Source organism: Pseudorca crassidens, chromosome 9 (genome assembly GCF_039906515.1).
Source record: "Pseudorca crassidens isolate mPseCra1 chromosome 9, mPseCra1.hap1, whole genome shotgun sequence".
Classification (NCBI taxonomy): domain Eukaryota; kingdom Metazoa; phylum Chordata; class Mammalia; order Artiodactyla; family Delphinidae; genus Pseudorca; species Pseudorca crassidens.
The window spans coordinates 5431415-5451903 of NC_090304.1; the positions used below are offsets into that span (position 1 = coordinate 5431415).

A 20489-nucleotide genomic window follows, 5' to 3' on the forward strand; every position below is an offset into this window, starting at 1 on the left:
TTTACTGACTGTCTATGAATAGGACTGGGGGACTCTGAAGTCTACTACAGATGAGGTGCCTCTGGTCTCGAATTCCTAATTGTACAGTATTTTGTGTTCATTTAACTCCAGTCCCTGCATTAACTAACCACCCTCTGCACCTAATCATTTCCAACCCAGGCAGGTGATTTGTCCCCGAGGCTATGCTTTCCTGTTTAAACGTCCCCTGTAACTTGTTGCTTGTCTTTGGTAGTCACAGTAGAAGGTTTAGGGTATTGAGAGCTCTGAGAGCTCCAGTAATTGTTAATGTTGCAAATTTTTTGAAAAGGCTGTTAGGCAAACCTGGTTGAGAAGGGGTGGATCTTTCCACTTCAAGTGGAAAGTCCTGTAGGAGATGGTTTAAGTATTGCCCCAAGAGTTTAACCTGGCAGTGATGGGTATATGATGGGAATTTTGGATCATACGTGAATGTGGGCTGGAAGGGAGGCATCTGGGATTTCCCCCCATTCCCAGGGCTGAAGAGGGTCTCCTCGCTCCTTGTCACTCTCTGAGGCAGATGCCACATGCAATTATAAAAACTCCCCCCATTGCTGTCCTAGAAGAACAGATCCGGAATTTGCCTGTTTTTAATGTGACTCGTGGAATTGATCTGAGAACTGCGGAGTTAATCATTTATGTTGCTAGTATCCAGAGAGATTAAATGAAGACTTAGATGAGGACAGTTCTTGTGGGATGGATCCTGACTTCTCATCCACACGCGATTTAGCTTGCTTTCAAAATACAGATCCTTACGGTCCTCTTGTTTCTGACAGAGGTGGCCTCAGTAACATGCTGTTCCAGTGCTCCTTACCCGACACTCTGGCCACCGTTGGTGACGAGCCTCGGAAGGTGCTCCTGCGGCTGTACGGTGCAATTCTAAAGATGGTGAGTTCCTCGGCTGCTTGGGGATGGGAGGGGCCTGGTCACAGTTCTCATCCTCTTCCCAGATTACCGGGGAAGAGACTTAAAATATGTTAGTGGTGGTGTAAGAGCTATTTAAATATATTGCTTTTGCTTTAATTGGGCTGCACAACTTGGTTTTTTGTTTATATTCTAAGTAAATTCTGTCTTTACTTAACTATTTGTTAGTAAACTAGTACAAATACATCCAGCTTTATATCCATAGGAAGTACAATGTTGGTTAAATCTTTAATAGTTTTGGATAATGCTTGGATTTTCCACACATTGAAATGTTCAGCTCAGACTTAGGTTGTAAAATTCGAATGTGGGGAGAGCATCATCAAAAAGGGTTTACAGGATAGTCCCAGTGGAAAAGTGTGAGCTCAGTGAAGCCGGATTTATTAACTGCCTCCCTTTGAGATTTCTTTAAAACTTTGAATTTGTTAGATTCCTAATCTTTCTAAATTTTTATATTACTTAAATAATTGAATCTATCAGTTAAAGTACCTTATTTGTTGAATTGTCTTAACCAGTTATAGGATATCCCAAATGTCTGGATTAAAAAAAAAGCTATACCATGAATTTATCATTTTACTGACCACACATATAAATGTGTATGTTTCTGTGGTAGAATTTTGATACCCATTTAAATCTTCCTTGGAAGGGCCCATTTTGACCTTCATGAAACGGAGAATAGTTTTCTCACTCAGTTTTTTTTTTTTAAGACTAGTCTCTTTCAGCTCAGTCGAAAAAGCAGGTCATGTCCATATCCGTGATGATTTGATTATATGTTTAGAAATATTAAAGTTAAAATTGGCACTCTGGATATTAACTCATTTAAAAACATTGTCATGATGTGACTGAACCTTTTCGTTGGGTAATTTTCCCTTAACCCTGTCCAGCTGTGAGAGTGGTCAGGGTCTGAGGTTAGGAACAAGCTAGCGTGTCTGAGGAAACCCGAGGCCACTTTGGCATTAGGTTCACGTGCTGACTGACGGCCGACCCTGCCCCCGACTGACAGTGTACAAGCAGAACAGGGTCTGTGCTTACCATGAAGTCCAGTTTTTTATTTAATCAAGTTGCAGTTTCAGAGCAGTTCTTGAACTATACCCAATTAATGTCCTTTTGGGACTTTTAATGAAATCAACCTTCAGCTATTTTTTTCTCTGAGGACTTTCTGTAACAATTAAGTCCCATTTCTGCCCATTCGTTTCGTGTGCTTTCATTTAAGCAACCCTTTAAAAATACTTTAATAACTAGCTGCTGGAATTGCATGCGATATGAGACTATTTAAATCTGATTTATGGAGGCTTTGTTTCTATTTCAACTTAAATAGGAGCGTTTTCAGTGTGCACGGTGCGCTCCTCCTAGGCCGGGGGCAGGCCCTGTGCCCTGAGAGCAGCAGAGACCTGTGGAGGTGAGGGGATGCTCTGATGCATGCTGTCCAGGACGCCGGTCACCAGCCACTTGCGGCCCTCATATGCCTGAAAAGTGGCAAGTGCAGCCAAGGAATGGAGTTTAAAATTTTAAGTAATTTTACTTAATTTAAATTGCAGTGGTTACATGGAGCTGGTGGCTGCTGCGTTGGCTGGCACGTGTGCCCTGTTAAGGACAGCTAACTTAGTAACAGCCGGCTGCAACGCAGGCCGTGACCTTGCAGTTTTCTTTTCCCCTAATAAAGATTCACCATCAGTAGTTAATATTTTGTCCTTTTTGAAATTTTAGCAGTCTAGAATTATTACCTGATAGTACTTAAGTGCAATAGAAATGTCTGGAAATAGAATTTGAACAGAATTCGATGTCCCTATTTATTTTTAAGGGGAAAAAGACTATTAGGTAACTCAGTAGAAAAATAGAGAAGAATTGAAGCCACTTAAAGTGGAATTAACTTTTACCAAACGAATGGATCAGAGTATGTTTTACATGCAGTTAATGGGGGAGGAGGGGTCAGCACTCTAGATTTAGCTTCTCAATTCTATTTTTGCTAGGCTGTTAGTTTCCATTCCTGAAACTGCATCTGCTGATGAAGAGTAGAAGCTGTGCTTGAAAGCACATGGGTGGAAAGGCAGGCAAGTAGCTCACACGATGGATAATGAGCAAGCGACTGACAGTCTCACACCTGACTCTGGCGACAAACTCATTTTTGTTAGAAAAAAGCTGTTCCTTTGCTTTGTAGGTGGGACTCAATGTTTTCAATATAATTACTCAGTTGATTGAGTCCCTAGTTCAAGTACACTTTTTTTTTTTTTTTTTTGCGGTACGCGGGCCTCTCACTGCTGTGGCCTCTCCCGTTGCGGAGCACAGGCTCCGGACGCGCAGGCTCAGCGGCCATGGCTCACGGGCCCAGCCGCTCCGCGGCATGTGGGATCTTCCCGGACCGGGGCACGAACCCGCGTCCCCTGCATCGGCAGGCGGACTCTCAACCACTGCGCCACCAGGGAAGCCCTCAAGTACACTATCTTGTTGAAGTTTGAACTTAGTAAAACCATGAAACCTACAGCCTCAAGTATTTTTGGTTCCCAAGTTCTTTGGGGTTTGGCAGGGGCACTCGCTGCCAGTTAGAGTTTCGGACATTAATGGCCATTTGAATACTTTGGCAACATGAGGAGGGGAAGAAATTCAGGAACTCCGAACAGGAACTTCAGTTTAAGTGAGAAGGAAAGTAAGGGGCCGAGACTAAGCAGTCAGTAGTTCTCGAGGCCGACGGCGGTGCCGTGCACTTTACAAGTTGAGCTCTCACGGCGTGGTGCCAGGGATTTCACCAGAAATGGCCAAAACTGATAGTAACTTGCCAGGATTCGCATTAATTAAGAGACGTGGCTGAGCAACTGTGGAACCCAAATAATAAGTCACATTACTTTCATAAATGCATGGATTGAAGACAGAAATATCATGCAAATCAAATGTTATGCTTTCCTTATTTTTGCCTCTACTTAGAGGAGAGCACACACACACATCCCTATACATGCATGTGCGTTTGTACAAATACAACTTGGTATTTCCTAAACTGGCCATATCCATGCAGTTGTCACATCCTTCAAGGTGGATTAGAATGAGCTCCTTCCCTGAAACATGTTAATTGATGACTGCACATAGTGATAGACTTACGTATTTTCTCAGAATGTTTAGCTGTTTTGCTTAATTACATGATAGACTGGTTTAGTTTAGTATGTCCCTTCTTTCCCTTTCTCCTCCTCGTTCCAGGTTTGGAATTTTTTACCTCTGTGAGGATCAAATATTATGTAGCAGTAATTTTTTGATTTACATTTACAAGTAACTTGGTTTAAAATAACGAGATGCTTCTCGACTTTCTTGTTTTTCTTCATCTTGGTGTTGCGAGATGTCTGACTTCCTTTATTTCCATAGCAGCCCTGAAATGACTGCTCTCTGGTGCAGTTCACTAAGGGTTAAGTAGCAGAAGGCCAAGGTAAAACCTCCTGGTTGGGTTTAAGGCCCACAGTTCTGTCCCACAAACAGCTATCTCTGCCACCCCCCTCCATTTCTGTATAAGATGAGACATAAGCAGACTTCCCAGCTGTACCCTGGATGTTTTGTTTAGGATTTGTGTTAATTTTAGGGCGTATGGAAAGTCCTGTGTTGGACAAGGGGGAAAATGGGTCCTTTTGAGAATAAAACAAGGTAAGACACACACAGCTTCGAAAAACTGCCACACCACACGGTATTATTTGCAGGAGACTATTAAATATAAAAATATTGGTGTGATCTTAAAACAGTGAATGTCAGTAGAATTCAGTGTCTGTTTCACATAGGCCAGCCTTAACTTTAATGACAAGGAGGTTATTCTCATTAGCTGCATAGACGATGGAAACCGAATTCAACTATAAAATTACCCGTGACTAAGGCAGGTAGGATAGCTCGGTAGAAGTTTTGAGAAGTACTGGTTTATCCTTTGCCATTGTGGAAAGAGATGTAATTGCTAGAAGAGAGCTTGAAACGATAAAATTAGCTGTCAATGTAACTTGATTTTTTTCCTTTCTGGTACTGGGAAGGAACATGAGCTCTGCATCGTCCAGTAGCAGCCTTTTCCCAGAAGCAAGTTTGGCTGATTACAAATAACCAGTTTGCTTATTTATCATGAATTGTGGAAGACACAAATGTCAGTACGTATTGTTCTTTCAATGTAACCTGTGCCAGTTGGCGGAAGTCTCAGAGGGGGCTTTGTCCCTGCCTCTGTCAGAACAGTGACTGTGTCGAGCCAGTCCCTTCTCTGCATGAATGGAGAGATTTGGCCTCACCGTTTTGAACGGTCTCACAGGCATGAACGTTTATAATACACCAGCGATCTCTTGAGTGCTGTCTGGGAAAATTTTGTTTTTGTTCTTTGAGTAGTAGAAGGCTAATACTAGTGTTTGTTGAAGTACTAACCATAATTAAATGAAAGGCACCAAGGCACAACGCAGATATGTATCAGTGACTCAAAAGAGTACCGTTTGGGACACGGTCTTTTCTGAATCCAGAAAACAAAATGTCTTCTTCCCTGTTTTCTCTTAACCCCAGTTTAATTAAAAATTCAGTCACGATAAATTACAGAGCAGCCTACAGATAGCTGGCAGTAAACTCTTGGCTACTGAGAAGCTGTCTGCTTGCGGCACTTCCCTCTGGAGCTGAGACGGCATGGCTGCCGCTCCCCGTGCAGAGCCCTGCTCCGTCCCGAGAGGCTGAGCACATGTCCCTGCTAACTGAACACGGTGCATTCGATTTTTTTTCTCATTGTATTAGGTCATCATGACCTAATTTACTCTGGTTTTAAAAACTCCCCTTGTATGTGTTGAGCATGGTGTAATTATACCTATTTCTAAGGCAGTCAAAACCTCCCTCTCGGAAGTGAAACATGTTTCTAGCATTGCGTGTTCCCATTTGGTCTAACCTAGTATTTCTTCCATTAATACTCTCCAAAGATAGTTGCCAAATTACAACCTACAGTGGTACCACCTTCCGTACCTGCTTTGGTGCCTTCTTTTGATAACTAAATAAACCACAAACTACTGTGTCTAATTTTGACATATGCAAAGTGTCTTTGTCTTGCTGGTCTTAAATGCTTGGGCTTTAGAGCATGAAGCCAATACAGATTTCTGGTCCCTGGAACGCTGGTGTGACCGCAGCCCGCCCTCTTGGGAAGGAATGTCTTTGTGTTGGGTGGCGTGAAGGGCGTTGGGGGTAATGTACCACTTTAGCTGTATGTGCATGTGTTCTCTGCTGCAGGCTTGTCCATGCGATCGTGCCTGGAGCACTCTGGTTTCCAGGTGACAGACACGATTCACGGTATAGTATGAGTCCTCTGAAGTTGGAGCATTCTCTACAGCTTTAATTTCTTTCTTTTAGTTCTTGGTTTCAAGAAATGTTTTTTAAGAACAAAGTTGTAATGCTTATGTTAAGTAGCACCAGCTACAGTCTGTGCTTGCTTAAAGAGGTACAGTAGTTAAGATTTCAGAATGTTGAATATATCACTTTGGGTTTTTGGTTTTGTTTTTTGTTTTTTTTTTTTTTTGGTCCAAAGCAGATCAGACCCTTTCTTCTGTTTCCTCAGTAGAAAATGACAAACATTTCGTAATTTTAGAAATTTATGGGCCTCAACTTGAAAGTTCATTTGAAGTATTTAGCTGCTTCTTCCTTCATACCACTTTCAGCCTTAAGGAAATGCCATGTACATATTGATGTGTTGGTTAGAGTTAGAAACCTCCTTCTCTGTCCTAATCATTTAGTGTCCTTCTCGTCCACCCTGTGCCTTTATGAAGCTCAGCAGTGCTGATCTGATGTGGGAGGACACAGGCTGGAGAAGCGAAGGCCCTCTTCCTGGACACGTGTTGCTTACAAGTCAACCCTTGGGGTGCTCATGCCGAAGGAACTCAGAAGCCTTTGGAGTCTTGGGGCCTCAGGTTACCCTGGATCAGACCTCAATTTTGAGAAGGTCCTGAAAGGCGCCTTCTTTACCTGGACTTCCACTCACCTGTCTTTCTCCTAGTTCACGTCTGCCTAGAGCCTTTTAGACATTCTAGTCTCCTCTTGATGTTCATCAAGACATCCGATTTTGTGAAGTTCAGCAGGGTCACATTGTCTTAGATTTGGTCCTTGGGCAGATCGAACGTACTCTAGAAAAACGTTAGGAATCATTTGTCTCTTTAAATTCTCGTAATCCATATGTGTTCACTAGGTAATCACATAAGCTATACTTTAAATCATTGCATTGTCATCTCACATTTTAATGTGTTCTATAAAATATTTTCAGAAAAGGCTGTAAGAAGCCATGAAAGCAGTAAATGCAGAATGTTTTCATGGAGATGAGGAAGCCAGAAGGTTAGAATCTGTGATATTGAGAAGAAAACTTGAGAAGAACCACATGACTGCTGTGCATTCTAGGGAGTCAGGATTCTCACCCTTTCCTGCCCCAGCTCACCTGAGAGGTGGCACACAGTCCGATCGATGGTTAACAGGGATGGTGACAGGTGTGGCCCCCTCGTTGAGAGCCTCTTCTCTCGTAGAGAGTCGACGTGGTCAGATAACCAGTGTGGATCTTAGAATCTTCAGAGCCACAGGCAGTATAGTCAGGAAGCCCGTGTCACTCCAGGGCCAGACGAGCATCACAGCTACTGAACATTCAGGCTAGTGCAGCCCATCCTGTTACTCTCAGGATAAACACTGATAGTCTGGAGTCCCTCGGGACTCAACTCAGGAGGTTAATCTCAGGTTAGTGGAGAGCTGGATGATTTTCCTAGACCAGATCTTAGATGCCCTAGAAGTTGAGTCTAGCTAACATTTGGATTATTCTTTCTTAATCACTCATTTCTAGATCCCAAAGCACTTTATCAAGGCTGCAACCAACTTACTCCTGTTTTAAAAGAGCCTTTATCTCCACACAGCTACACATACACAGACTAGGGAAAATGAAGATGCTGCTTTGTTTCATCTCACAAATGTGGTTTTATTAAAGTAATTTAATCATAAAACTAGTTCCCTCAGCATTAGCAGACTCTTCTGTTAAGAACTGGCCAAGCGATGAGAGTTTATTTGGCTTAAACAAATTTAAAGAAATAAGCCTGTTATACTGTGGAATATCAGGTAACTTACTTTTTGCAGAGTCTTCTTTAAAGTACAAAAACCTCTAAAAGCCTCTAAATGCAATTTTGCCAGAAAAGTAACATTTGAAACCTTGTACCAAATATATTTATTGTAAAAGTAACATATACTTTTAAACACTTTTTAAAGTATAGGCATATGTAAAGTAAAAAGTCAGAATCCTCTATGCTCTCATCTTACTGCCTTAGCTCAGGGGTCCCCAACCCCCGGGCCGCAGACCAGTACTGTTAGGAACCGAACCGGGCCGCACAGCAGGAGGTGGGCCCTGCCACCCCGCCATCGCTCCCCGTCGCTCACATTACCCCTGAACCATCCCTCCCACCCCCGGTCCGTGGAAATATCGTCTTCCACGAAACCGGTCCCTGGTACCAAAGAGGTTGGGGACCGCTGGCCCTAGCTAATAGAGTTCAGGCTTTTAGGAATTTAGGTTTTAAATTTACAAGTGCTTGGTCAATCACAGATCTGTTTCCTCTTTTGAACTCTTCTATAACTTTAAACAAAATGTCAGCCACGCCCCCTTTATTATTTTTACCACTTTAGCCTATTGCTGCAGCACAGCTAATGAATACATGGGCTATAGTGAATACTTGTAGATTCTCTTGAAAACCAAGCCCAGAATAGGAAGAAAAGAATGAGGAAGATGGGAGGAAGCCAGCGGTGGTACATTTTTATTACCGTTGGGTGTCTTCTTCTTTGTTTTTATGACATCTTCGTAGCATACGATTCACTTATTGATTTAAGCGTACCATTCAGTGGTTTTTAGTATATTCACAGAGCTGGGCGTTGTCTTAAGCATGTGGGATACATTCTGACTTCTTAGGTCTTGAAGTTTCAGCGTTTATTTTTAAAAACATTTTATTATGGAGAATTTCAGATGCACACAAAAGTAGACCAGAAGAGCATAATGAACCCCAGGTACCCAGTATCCATCTTTCTCTCTGACCAGCTGTCTTTCCTCTTTACCTTCATTCATTCTCCAGGGTTATTCCAGACATTGTCCTATTTCTTCCATGACTGTTTCAGTCTGTACCTATATAAGCTGATTTAAAAAAAAATGACTACATTAGTGTTCACATTAAAATTTTTAATAATTAATATTAAATAACCAGCTAGTGTCCAAATTTCTAATAAATGTTAAAATTTTTTACCTTTATTTTATAACTTATTGAAAGCTAAGTTTTATTAATGTACAAATTAGTTGGTGAAGAATTTGGAGTCATGTTAAATACTTGTACAATGTGTTTTAACATCTGCTTCAAATAAATTTGTGCGTCTGAAATAAAATCCCACAGATTCCAAGTTACATTTTACCTTCTTTCTTCCTGGACAGAACAGTCCTCGGACTCTCTTTTGGCCACTCTCTCTTGTTGGCTTACCTCTGCAGGAGGCTGCTTCTCTCACCTTTCCGTGAATATTCAGTCCGCTTGGTTGGCGATTTCCTGGTCTTGCCCTTCTTACCTGTAGGACTGAGGGAACCTGAACATTCTGTACTGAGGAAACAGAACAGAGGGCTGGGTGTGGCAGAAGTCCATCTTGCCTTCCTGGTGGTGCTCTGATGGGATAAGTAATGCATTCCCTTGGGGGTGGAATGGGGTGGGCGGGGGTGGGGAAATGATTAATAGAATTTATTTCTACCTAACAGCGCTGATATGTTAAAAAGGAATGGCCTCGGAAGCAAGCCAACTTGTAACTTGGATGAGGTGACTTGCTGGCTTTGAGAGCACCATTAGACAAGGGAAAGGGAACTTCTGCTGGCTAAATAACCCCCTAACTGTCTCCCTAAGAAGATACAGTTCAAGTAATAACAGCACAGGAATAACCATAGTCACCTAGAATTTTGTGCAGGTCAAATCCCGTTACAACAAATTTCAGTAGGATATCCAAATTCCTTGTTTGTCTTTTCCTACAAAGTATCAAAATAAAAAAAAAATACATATACATATATATATATATACAGTATATCAGATTATAGAACTTTTTTTGTTCTTAACTGTCTTTGGGGAGAAAAAGCACAAGGATTTAATATTTGGGGGACATTTCAGCCCCATCGGACATTCTGACTGACACTGTTGCCAGTTCCCCCACGACTGGGATCACAGATGTAAGTCTGCCCATCGCCCTTGGTTGCTCCTTGAGCTTCCCAGCGCAGGAGTGTTTATTTAGTTGTGCAGGCCACAAAGTGTAGTGAGCACCAGGGTTTGCTGGGGAGACCAACAATAAAGGAAAGATGGAGTCCCTATTCACTAGGAACTTGTAGGCCGCTGGGAGGGAGCAGCTAAGGGGTAGGTCTACGGCCGCCCATGGTGCGGTCAGGAGGGTATTTTGGAGGTAAGGAAGGAGTGGCGCTTTCATGGTACCTAGGTACTCCTCCCGAGGGTTTTTATCACACCCTACGTCAAGCCATCAGCAAGAGTCTAAAAGTATTTCTGTAGTATTTTCATTTTGTAGCTTTCATTGTAACGGGATTTAACCTGTAGCATCTTTTCATCAGAGAAATGCAGATTACACAAATGAAAGTATCATATATCCCCCATTTGTACTTTCTGTACTTTGTACAAAGTGTACTTAACTGTGTGTTAAAGATATTATTGAGTATGTCTAAGTGCAGCTCTTTTGCAGATAACTTCATATGAACGTGGATATTTATTTTGTTTACTTTTATATCGAGTAAACTAGAACATGTACTGTTTATACAAAACATTAAATGTCTGTGGGATGTCATTTCCGTGTATGATGGATGGGAGCTGTCACTTTAAACCGCTTAGGTGTTTTGAATGATGCTAGAGTAGCTGGTGGTGCTTAACGTGGCATTTTTTTTCCTGTCCACACTTTCTACCCTTGGTACAGGTATTTTTGATAAAGCTGTGGAATGGAAAGGTATGTTTTTCCTGGGATGTTCAAGAATCTTTTACCTTAACATTTTTAAAGAGCTTCCTTTATGGGCTTCTGTGTCTGACGTAAGCAGACTTAGTTTAATTTTAACAAATAACATCTTTCTAGGGGCAATATTTGAGTATAAAATTTTGACAGGACACGTTTGAAGGTTTTTAAAGCACTTGGGGTGGGGGGTTGCTTTTAAAAGATAAGATCTGCCATGAAGAAAGGATGTGGCCAGAGAGTTGCTTATGGTAGTTCGTGGTTGAGGTGTGTTATTGACTCGATCCTGGTTACCAATAATTTGCAATTTCATTGAGGAGAGCGATGAAAGTATCTCTCAATACGTTAGCATACGAAATAAGTTTGGGCCTTTATTAAACTGGCACAGGCCTCTCTCGGGTGGAGGAAGACTCCACACTGAGCTAGTGGCGCCCTGATGATCAGGCTTGGCCGCGCAGACTGGGTGCCAGGCTTCCTGCCCACACAGGGCACCCTCGTCCACCCTGTGCTGACCTCGGCGGCCGCGAGCCCACGTGCGCCCCCTGCCCTTGCAGGACAGCACCCTCCTGGGGCTGGCGTTGCCTCAAAAGACCCACCTGGCTAAACAAGATAAGCCAGCCCAGCGTTTGTCTCGAGGAGGCCTGATTGATTGGGAGAGCAGCCTCCACTGACTTTCCTCCAGCAATGAAATTGTGAAAAGGTACTCGGGATGGTGGTGAGACTCACAGCTGTGTGGTCTCGACAGCACATCCCTTTTCTCGTAAAGAAATGAAGTGCTTCCTCAGGTGTTGGTCCTAGTGTGGGACACTGGTGGTGCATTTAGACTGCGCTGAGAAACACTCGCTAAAGATCTGTGATGTTTTGTAAACCGTGACTGTTCTGATGGTTGCAAAGTTAGTGTCTGCTCAGTGTTCCCCATCTCACTGGAAGTGTTTGCTTTTTCTCATTCGTAGCGGTCCTGTAATAAGGAGGGATCCGAACAAGCTCAGAAAGACAATGAATTTCAAGTAAGTAATTCAGTCCGTTCTGCATTTGTGTGAGGTGTGAGCTGGTGGTGGGCAGCCTTGCCCCCCTGCTCTGGCAGTGCCCCTTCCTGCCCTGGAGTCCTGCTGTGTGTCCCAGAGGAGGGGCTCTGGGGGTACTGGGAGCTGCCACAGTGAGACCCAGCGAACAGTCTGTGTTCCATTTCCTACTAAGGGTGTAGGGAGTGCACTTGGTGCCTTTAGGGTGATCTGAACAGCATTTGGGGTGCTAGGAGGTGGCGACTTGGGGTGACCTGCGTGCGTGATACTCTGATGTGGAGGCAGTCTGTCGCTGCCCAGGTGTCTCAGTGGCTGCCCTCCCCCGGGGCGGGCAGGAGTGTTTTTCCCTCTGCGTGGTGCCCGGCTCCCGAAGGCTTCTTCCTAAATATGAGATTTCACTCAGAAATGCGTATATTCAGAAGAGCTCGAGGTCCAGAGCACCTGCCCCCTCTTTGAGGCTCAGAGGTGGGGCGTCTGGAGTCGTGATCTCCACACTCCAGGGAGTGAACAACTTCTGAGCACACTCCCCTGGTGTGTGGAGGTTTGTGTATAACGGGGGGAGTGTGTGGGTGTGCGTGTGTAGCATACACACCACGCACCCCGTAATATTGACACACGTAAATACACTGGTTTTACTAATTGTATACGAATTATTAAAGTGATCAAGAAATAGAAATGTAGAAGAGGTGAGAGCATATAAAGGAATAAAAGCGCTGCTGTTCTCTCCTCGCGGTTCCATGGATGTTTTGCATGGGGTGACGCTGTCTTCAGCCTCCTGGGCCCTTTGTGTGTAGACTTTCGTCCTTTCTGGGAGTTGAAGCTGTCGGGTCACTAGGACCTCCACGACGCTAAATCTGAAGTGTGTTTCCAGCTCTTGTTTTATCTGGACTTCTTAGCAGCGAAGGTGGCCAGGACACAGGGACACGAAGTAAAGGCCCCTCGTTTCCTGCACCGCTCTTTGCCTCCTTTGTGGGCTCAGTCTGTGATTGTCTTAAGTACTCAGAGTCCCCAGGCCTGAGGCCCTATTTCCACCCCCCGCCTTACCAGGCCACCTGATCCAAAGCTGGTCCTTGCGTTTCTCCTAGGGGCCAAGGGTCTGCAGCTCCTCCAGCCCACAGCCCTGCTTGGAACTAACACTAGCTGCTACCCGTCTCCTGGGGTGTCTCACCAGGTCCAAGACCGAACCCATACTCTCCCCACCCCTCCAAACAGCAAAATCTAAATCTGGCCTTTCTGGGCAGGCCGGGAAGCAGGGAGTCACCTTCTGTACCCTTGTCCCCTCACCCCTGTGTCCCATCCACAAGTCTGTTGGTGGTTTTCCTTTGAACCATATCTTGGATCTGTCTACTTTCTCTCCATCTGGACTGTGCACCTGCCTAGTCCAAACTGCCACCAGCTCCTCCCTGGGCTTCCGCTTCCACTCTTATTTCCTGCAGACCATCCCTTCGTCTTTGCCAGAGCCAGCTTTTGAACTGCTCATCCGATCGCGTCAGCCTCTTGCTTACAATCCTTCGGTGGTGGCTGCCTGCCCTGGTCCCAGTTAGGTGGGCTTTATCCTGCCAGGGCCCGGCAGCCTGACCCCCGCCGAGCTTCCTGGTCTCATCTCACAACGCCTTCCCCCTTCCCTGCTCTCCAGCCGTGTGACCCTAAGCTGTGTGGTTTCCTTCCTGCCACGGGGCCTTTGCAGATGCTGCTGCTTCTGGCTGGAATGCTCTGCTCTTCAATCCGCACCACTCCCCCCAACTGCTACTTACAATTGGGATCTTGGCTCCCAGGTTCCTTCCACAGGGAGCCCCTTCCTGCTCTCTCATGTAGGTTTGCTCCTCCATTCGTGCTCCTACAGCACCGAGTGCCTCACCTTTGCACTTTCCGTGACTGTAAGTTTCCGTATTACGTGTTAACGTCTGCCTGTTCTTATGAGATTCTAAACTCAGGGCGGGATCCCACTGCTTGTGCACACTCTTCTGTCCCTTCCTCTCATTAGTCCAACGTGCCTTCGCCGCCGGGGACCCGCGCGTCACTGCCACACCACCTCCTCCTCCTGCGCCGGCTGGATCTCTGCTCGGGGCCCAGCAGGCAACAGTAGTAGGTGCTGTGATTTTGTTTTTGATCCTCTGTGTCAGAAGGTGGGCAGTTGGCTGTCAGAATGGGGAAGGTGGTGTGTGTCCCTTGAGCCTCTTTGAATGGCCGGTCTCCTCCAGCGGGAGGCCTGGCTCCATTCCCGTTTGTGGTGCTAAGCCGCAGGAGGGGGCCAGCGAGTCTGGTGGGCTCACCTCCCTGGCCTGCGCTGTGTGTGTCTCACCTTCTTTGCTCTTTGGCCTCCCCTCCCCACCAGAGAAATGCTGTTACGTCTTCTCAGGAGGGTCATAATCTCGATATTATTGCTGGACTTTTTAAAGGAGGAGAACCACACAGATGAGTTGAGAAGTCAGTCTAACCCTCCCCCAGCCCCCCACCCCGGCCCCTCCCCCTCTTCTGCCCGCTCTGCCCGGGGGTCCGTCTGACCCTGTCCCCGTTGCTCCCAGAGCCGCTCTGGTTCTGTCACCGACAGCTTCTGTGTTGCCAAATCCAGGGCCCACTTCCCTCCGCCCCCTGTTCGCTGTCTCCACGGCGTCTGACGCGGGACACGCTGTCTCCACGGCGTCTGACGGCAGGCGTCGTCGCCTCCCGCACTGCCGGCTGCCCCGGTTCCCCTCCTGCTGGCCCGGCTACATCGGGGGGTGTTAGGTTGCCGTGTAAAGTGGGTTTCTTGCTGTAGGCACAGTCGGTTGGAAACATTGCTGTGGGTGCTGGGCGTCCTCAGGCTCTGTGCTGCGCCTCTTCGGCCAGTTCGTTAGCTTTAACGCTGGCCGTACGCCGAGGACTTTGTATCTGGCCCAGACCCCGCGGCAGCCCCAGCAGCTTCTCCGGGCTGATTCGGTCCTCTTCTTCCTCGGTTCCTCTGCTCCGTGCATCGGCCCCTCCCAGGCCTTGCTTTGCCCCCGTCAGGGTCACCGTATCTGCTTGTGGGTGGCCACCCCGTCACGCTCCATCAGGATACCCTCTGCTCCTTCTCTGCGCTGCCCCGGTCTGCCAATGGCCCTGCTCGGTTCCGGCCGTTTCTGTCCCTGGAACGCAGGCTCTGTCCGGGCAGCAGCCACGTGTGTCTTGGTCTTATTGTTTCCCTGGGGCTTAGCACATGCTGGGTACAGAGTATATGTCCAAGTTACATTTGGGGGGGTGAATATATGAATGAGTATTTCTGAAGCCATCGTGATTCGTTTCAAGTTGAGGTATTGAGCTGCTCTCCTGAGAAAGCAGGACCAGCCGTGGGTGGATGGTGGGGGCCGAGCCCGGGTGCTGCAGGCAGTGGACCGGGTCACGCCCTTGCGCCTGTCCTTCACTGAGCTCGCTTTCCTTGAGGGTTTTGAGACCTGAGGATACCTGCTGTCCTTCGTAACCTACCCATCCTTCTTGCTTGTGACTTGGCATTTTCTTTCATTTCCTTCCTCTCCAAATTCTTCCCTCCACACACCACCACCCTTTCTCCCTACTGTGAATAAATATTGAACTGCAGTATCACAGAAGAACAAAGGTGTTTCTTGTTCACAGTGTGCAGAGCAGTGCTGAAGAGAATGGGAAAGTTCTTTAAGTCTCTTTCCATCTTCTCTCCACCATCCTGGCACTGGGTGGACCCTGCTCTGGAGGATCCTGGACAGTGTGGCTTCGGCCCCGGTACCAGTGATGGTGCCACGTGTGAAGTCAGCTCCCAGCAGACTTTGCACTGCGTGGGCACCACGCACACTTCCTGAAGTCATACTGTGGGTTAAATCTGTGTCTAGAACTAGACATTTCAGACGTAAAGGGCTATTTCGGATTGGCTGCACATGTGTGTCTTACATATGCCAACCCCAGTGCCCTCCAGCTTAGTCACGCTACACAGAAAAAGGTTGAAAAACCAAATTTTAATCCTGGCAAAATCCTGGCTCCGTAGGACAGAGGAGATCCCGATCCTACTCTTTGGAAACAGTTGGGGAGTGGGTTGGAGTTTTGAGGTGGGAGACTGTACAGAGGGCAAGGGGCTGCCAAGAGCCACTGCCTGCAGGTGGCGTGGTCTGGGCCGAGCCCTGCACCTCCTCGTCCACGATGCCAGCCTCCGATCGCTCGGGCGGGCGGCAGCAGAGGGTTCGCTTCCCGTGGGGTGTCTCTGAGGCCGGAGTTGAGGTAAATGGGGCCAGCACTGACCGTACCTCCTGCCTAGGTTTGCTGTGAGGTCAGGTGAGTGAGAGAAAACATTTTGCCAGCTCAGTAGAGCCGTTAGGAACTCGTTCTCATTCTCTAAGCGTTTAAGAGATAAAACCCGTCTGGTCGAATCCTCCTAAAATCCATTAACTAGATAGATCAGTGCTGTGTCTGGATTGTCGTTGTCTTAGTCTGCTCGGGCTGCCAGAAAAAGCCACCTGGGTTTATTCTTCATAGTTCTGGAGGCTGGAGGTCCAAGGGCAGGGTGCCAACACGGCCAGGTTCTGGTGACGGCCCCTTCCTGGCTTGTAGATGCCGTCCTCTGCCTGTGTCCTCACGTGGCGGAGAGGGAGGCAGAGACTGAGAGAGAGGGAGAGAGGGCAGGCTCTCTGGGGACTCCTCTTATAGGGATACTGACCCCGTCAGGGCTCCACCCTCGTGGCTTCACCTAAATCCATCACCTCCCAAAGGCCCCATCTCCAAATAGCATCGCACTGGCAGTGAGGGCTTCAACCTCTGAATTTTGGGAGGACACAGTCCAGTTCATAGCAGTCATATGTACAGAACTGCAAATTAGTGAATAGAGGTTGGGCCTCACAAGGTGATGATGGTTAGATCATAATTGTGGAGATTATACAAGATGGTGGATGGATTACCAACAAACCCATTCTCCCCAAAATGTAAAAGTGACTGAATTACTTTTACTTTAATATGGCCCCATGTCCTTTGGAAGTAGCTTTTCTTTTTTCCTTTTTGTTTTCTTCTCGCCAACTTCAGAATCATGTCCCTGCCTGATGAGTTTGTCCTGCTAAGTCTCTCCATCCATTTTGGTAAAATGAGTGTATTTTAAAGAGCTCTGTTTTATTGAGCAGTGTTTCTCTGAGATCCTGTCCCCACGGCCCCTTTCACCCCTGAACAAGGGGTGACCTAGAATCACCTGAGAGAGTTTCCAGACCACACCTGGTGCCCCTCCCGACACATCGCCATAGAAGCTCCTCAAGACGCTTGGGCACAGGGCTCCTTCCCGCCCTTCGCCCCAACCGATGGAAACTCTTAAGCTGTAATTTCCTGCTTAAGGGAAGAGGACTAAGGAGTGGATTTGAATTGAGACCAAAAGGTGGATTTTGAAGGCAGAATGGCTCTAGATCCCTCTTCGTTATTAGGAGTAACTAAAGGCGGAACGTAGGAGCGTCAAAGAGGTGTAGACAAGAAGACAAATGTTAAACGACAGAGGAGACTGGGGATAAGAGCAGAAAACCGAACCCTTGAGCGCCCTGTGCTAGGGTGCACTTTGGCATGGGCCCCGCACCCCGTGGGGGACCCCGCAGGCCAGTTTCATGGGCAGAGGGCCCTTTGAACCATTTTCTTTCCCTGGGCACTCTCGACCGAAAAGCAGATCAACCGTCACCAGAATGGATGGACTTGTTGTGACCTTTGATAAGATGCCAAGGGTGAGACTCATATGAGTTTTAAAATAAATAGAAGCGATAGAATATTGATACTGTTCTATTTTTGGAACCAGTGACCTAAATTCAACTTGAATTTTAAATCTCATCAATATAGTGTGATGTTTGCCAGCATGGATCCTGAGGTTTACAGATCTGTTTCTTCGTATTTAAAGTGGGGACAGTGGTAATAAAAACAACAGTTGGTAAAAATAATAATGATGATGATGCGCCCTCAGGGTTGCTGTGGGAGTGGGTGAAACGGCTCGTGTGAAAGGACTGCCGATGCCTGGCTCGTGGTCCACGCTCACTAACCGGCTGTGTGTTGCCATCTGTTTCAGGGCGCCGAGGCCATGGTTCTGGAGAGCGTTATGTTTGCCATCCTTGCAGAGAGGTCGCTGGGGCCAAAGCTCTTTGGCATCTTCCCCCAAGGCCGCCTGGAGCAGTTTATCCCGGTAAGATGCGCGGAAGGCTGGTCAGGTGATGGGAGCCACAGTGAGAAGACAGAGTCTGTCTCGTCACCGTCAGTGCAGGAGCCCGAGGCGCTGTGGTCCAAAATAGTAAATGTGGCCTATGTTATCACAGAAGTAAAGAAAAACAAAATTTCTCTTGAATTTACATCAAAACCTCTGTCTTTCCTGCAAAGATACGTTCATCCATTCAGAACCACGCAGGCAGACCTTGTTTAACTGAGCTTCGCAGATGCTGGGTTTTTACAAATAGAAGGTCTGTGGTGGCCCTGCATTGTCAGACAGTGGTTAGCATTTCTGAGCAATAAGATATTTTGTAATTAAGGTATGTACATTGTTTTTTGAGACATAATGTGATTGCCACTTAATAGACTGAAGTGTAGTGTAAACATTACTTTTGGACACGCTTGGAAACCAGAAAATTCACGTGACTCGCTTTGTTGCGGTCGCTTTACTGTGCTGGTCTGGGACCGGACCCCCAGAATCTCCGAGGAGGCCTGTTTGTGAAACCTAACAACTTCCGGGCCTTGGTTATAGAACCTGCTGCAGGACGTGGCCCTGCCCGCACTGTGCCACGTGTCTGGTCTTTGCCCTGCGGGCGCCACCACTGCTCTTTCCCTTGTCTCCCACTGCCCCCCCCCCACTTTAGGGTCTCCCCTGCCCTCATGTGCCTGTCAAGTTCCTTCACATTTCAAGGCCTTGCTCAGATCCTCTGTTTGCAGGACTGTTTTCCCTTCCCTGCTGTGCTGAGGCATTGTTAGTGTTGCCCTAGCATCCGCCAGTGTGCCTTGTTTAGAGTTCTGTGTGCATAGCCCCCGCCCTGTGCCCCGTGCCCTGTACCCTGAGCCCCGAACCCCGAAGAGGGCTTTAAGCCTCAAGAGTTCCCTATAAAGTTGAGTGTGGGGCAGGTCTGGGCCTCGTGACCGGCTCGTTTGGGTGGAGATGCCGAGCCTTGCTGGCCTGTGTTTCCGCTCGTGGAAGGGCACCCCTTCTTGAGCTCTGTGAGCTCCCTAAGGGCTAGGGGCTGCTGCCTTCATGTCTTGCCTCATGTGATGTCTTGGCCATGAGAGGCCTCGGTGTGCAGGGCCACCCGGTACAGTCGTGCAGGTGGTGCAGAGCACAAGGACACCTGGCCGACAGGGTGCTCTGCTCGCCAGGCCTGCGTCCAGCGGGGGCTGGAGGGGGCGTGGTGCCCTCTTCTCGTTCACACGTGGTGCCGTGTGTGCCAGCTGCCAGCCTGGGGCATGTTTGAAGGAATGGATGTACCTCCCTACATGGAAGAGGCCTTTCAGTCTTTTCCCTGGCACCTGGCTGTAGGTTTTTTTGTTTTTAATATAAATTTATTTATTTATTTTTGGCTGCGTTGTCTCTTTGTTGCTGTGCACGGGCTTTTTCTAGTCACAGTGAGCAGGGGCTACTCTTCGTAGCGGTGCGTGGGCTTCTCATTGCGGTGGCTCCTTGTTGCGGAGCATGGGCTCTAGGCTCATGGGCTTCAGTAGTTGTGGCACACGGGCTCAGCATTTGTGGCTCACGGGCTCGAGAGTGCAGGCTCTGTAGTTGTGGCGCACAGGCTTAGTTGCTCCGCGGCATGTGGGATCTTCCCGGACCAGGGCTCCAACGGGTGTCTCCTGCATTGGCAGGCGGATTCTTAACCACTGCACCACCAGGGAAATCCCTGTAGTTTATTTATAGTTTTATTTATAGTTTTCCCATTAAAGACAGTAACATCTGTCTAGCATGAGAATCAAAAGAGATAGCAAAGTATTAGAATTTTGGAAATACAAAACACTTCGTATGGTTATAAGTGCCAACGTGGATCCATCTTAAAAAACATAATGTTGATAAAACCAAATTGCAGAAGGCTACAAACGGTATCATAGCATTCGTATAAAGCCCAGTAAAAAGCAAGATACAAATTGTTTAATAAATACACACGTGGGCCGCTCTCACCTTCTGCGATGGCCCACACTCTGTCTGTGGAGTGTGTTTCTCTCTAAATAAATCCACTACTTACCTAAAAAAAAAATTTTTAAAAGGGGCTTCCCTGGTGGCGCAGTGGTTGAGAGTCCATCTGCCGATGCAGGAGACACGGGTTCGTGCCCCAGTCCGGGAAGATCCCACATGCTGCGGAGCGGCTAGGCCCGGAGCCATGGCCTCTGGGCCTGTGCATCCGGAGCCTGTGCTCTGCAATGGGAGAGGCCACCACAGTGAGAGGCCCATGTACCACCAAAAAATAAATAAATAAATTTAAAAAATAAATAAATACACATGTGATAAAACTTCCCTTTTTAGAAAAGGTAGAGGACCAGTGAACACAACTTAGAATAATGGAAACGTCTCGAGGGGAAACACAGCTCCTTGAGATCAGGGCACATAGGTGGTTATGTCTATGGAATAGTTACTGTTCTCCTGTTCTTTTTGTTTTTTGTAATTTTTTTTTT

General features: G+C 46.9%; 1 protein-coding gene across 7 annotated transcripts in view; it reads left to right on the top strand.

Moving 5' to 3' along the window:
- CHKA (choline kinase alpha) overlaps positions 1–20489 on the top strand; it is a 61356-nt gene that overhangs the window by 23634 nt on the left and 17233 nt on the right. For 4 of the 7 annotated variants that reach the window (XM_067748055.1, XM_067748060.1, XM_067748057.1 and 1 more), the window contains exons 2-4: positions 792–903; positions 11844–11897; positions 17920–18033. In XM_067748055.1, the coding sequence (XP_067604156.1) occupies positions 792–903; positions 11844–11897; positions 17920–18033 (280 nt within the window). Of the gene's footprint in view, positions 1–791; positions 904–10860; positions 10891–11843; positions 11898–17919; positions 18034–20489 lie in introns of all 7 variants that reach the window. The other 3 variants (XM_067748056.1, XM_067748058.1, XM_067748061.1) reach the window with 2 other exon arrangements.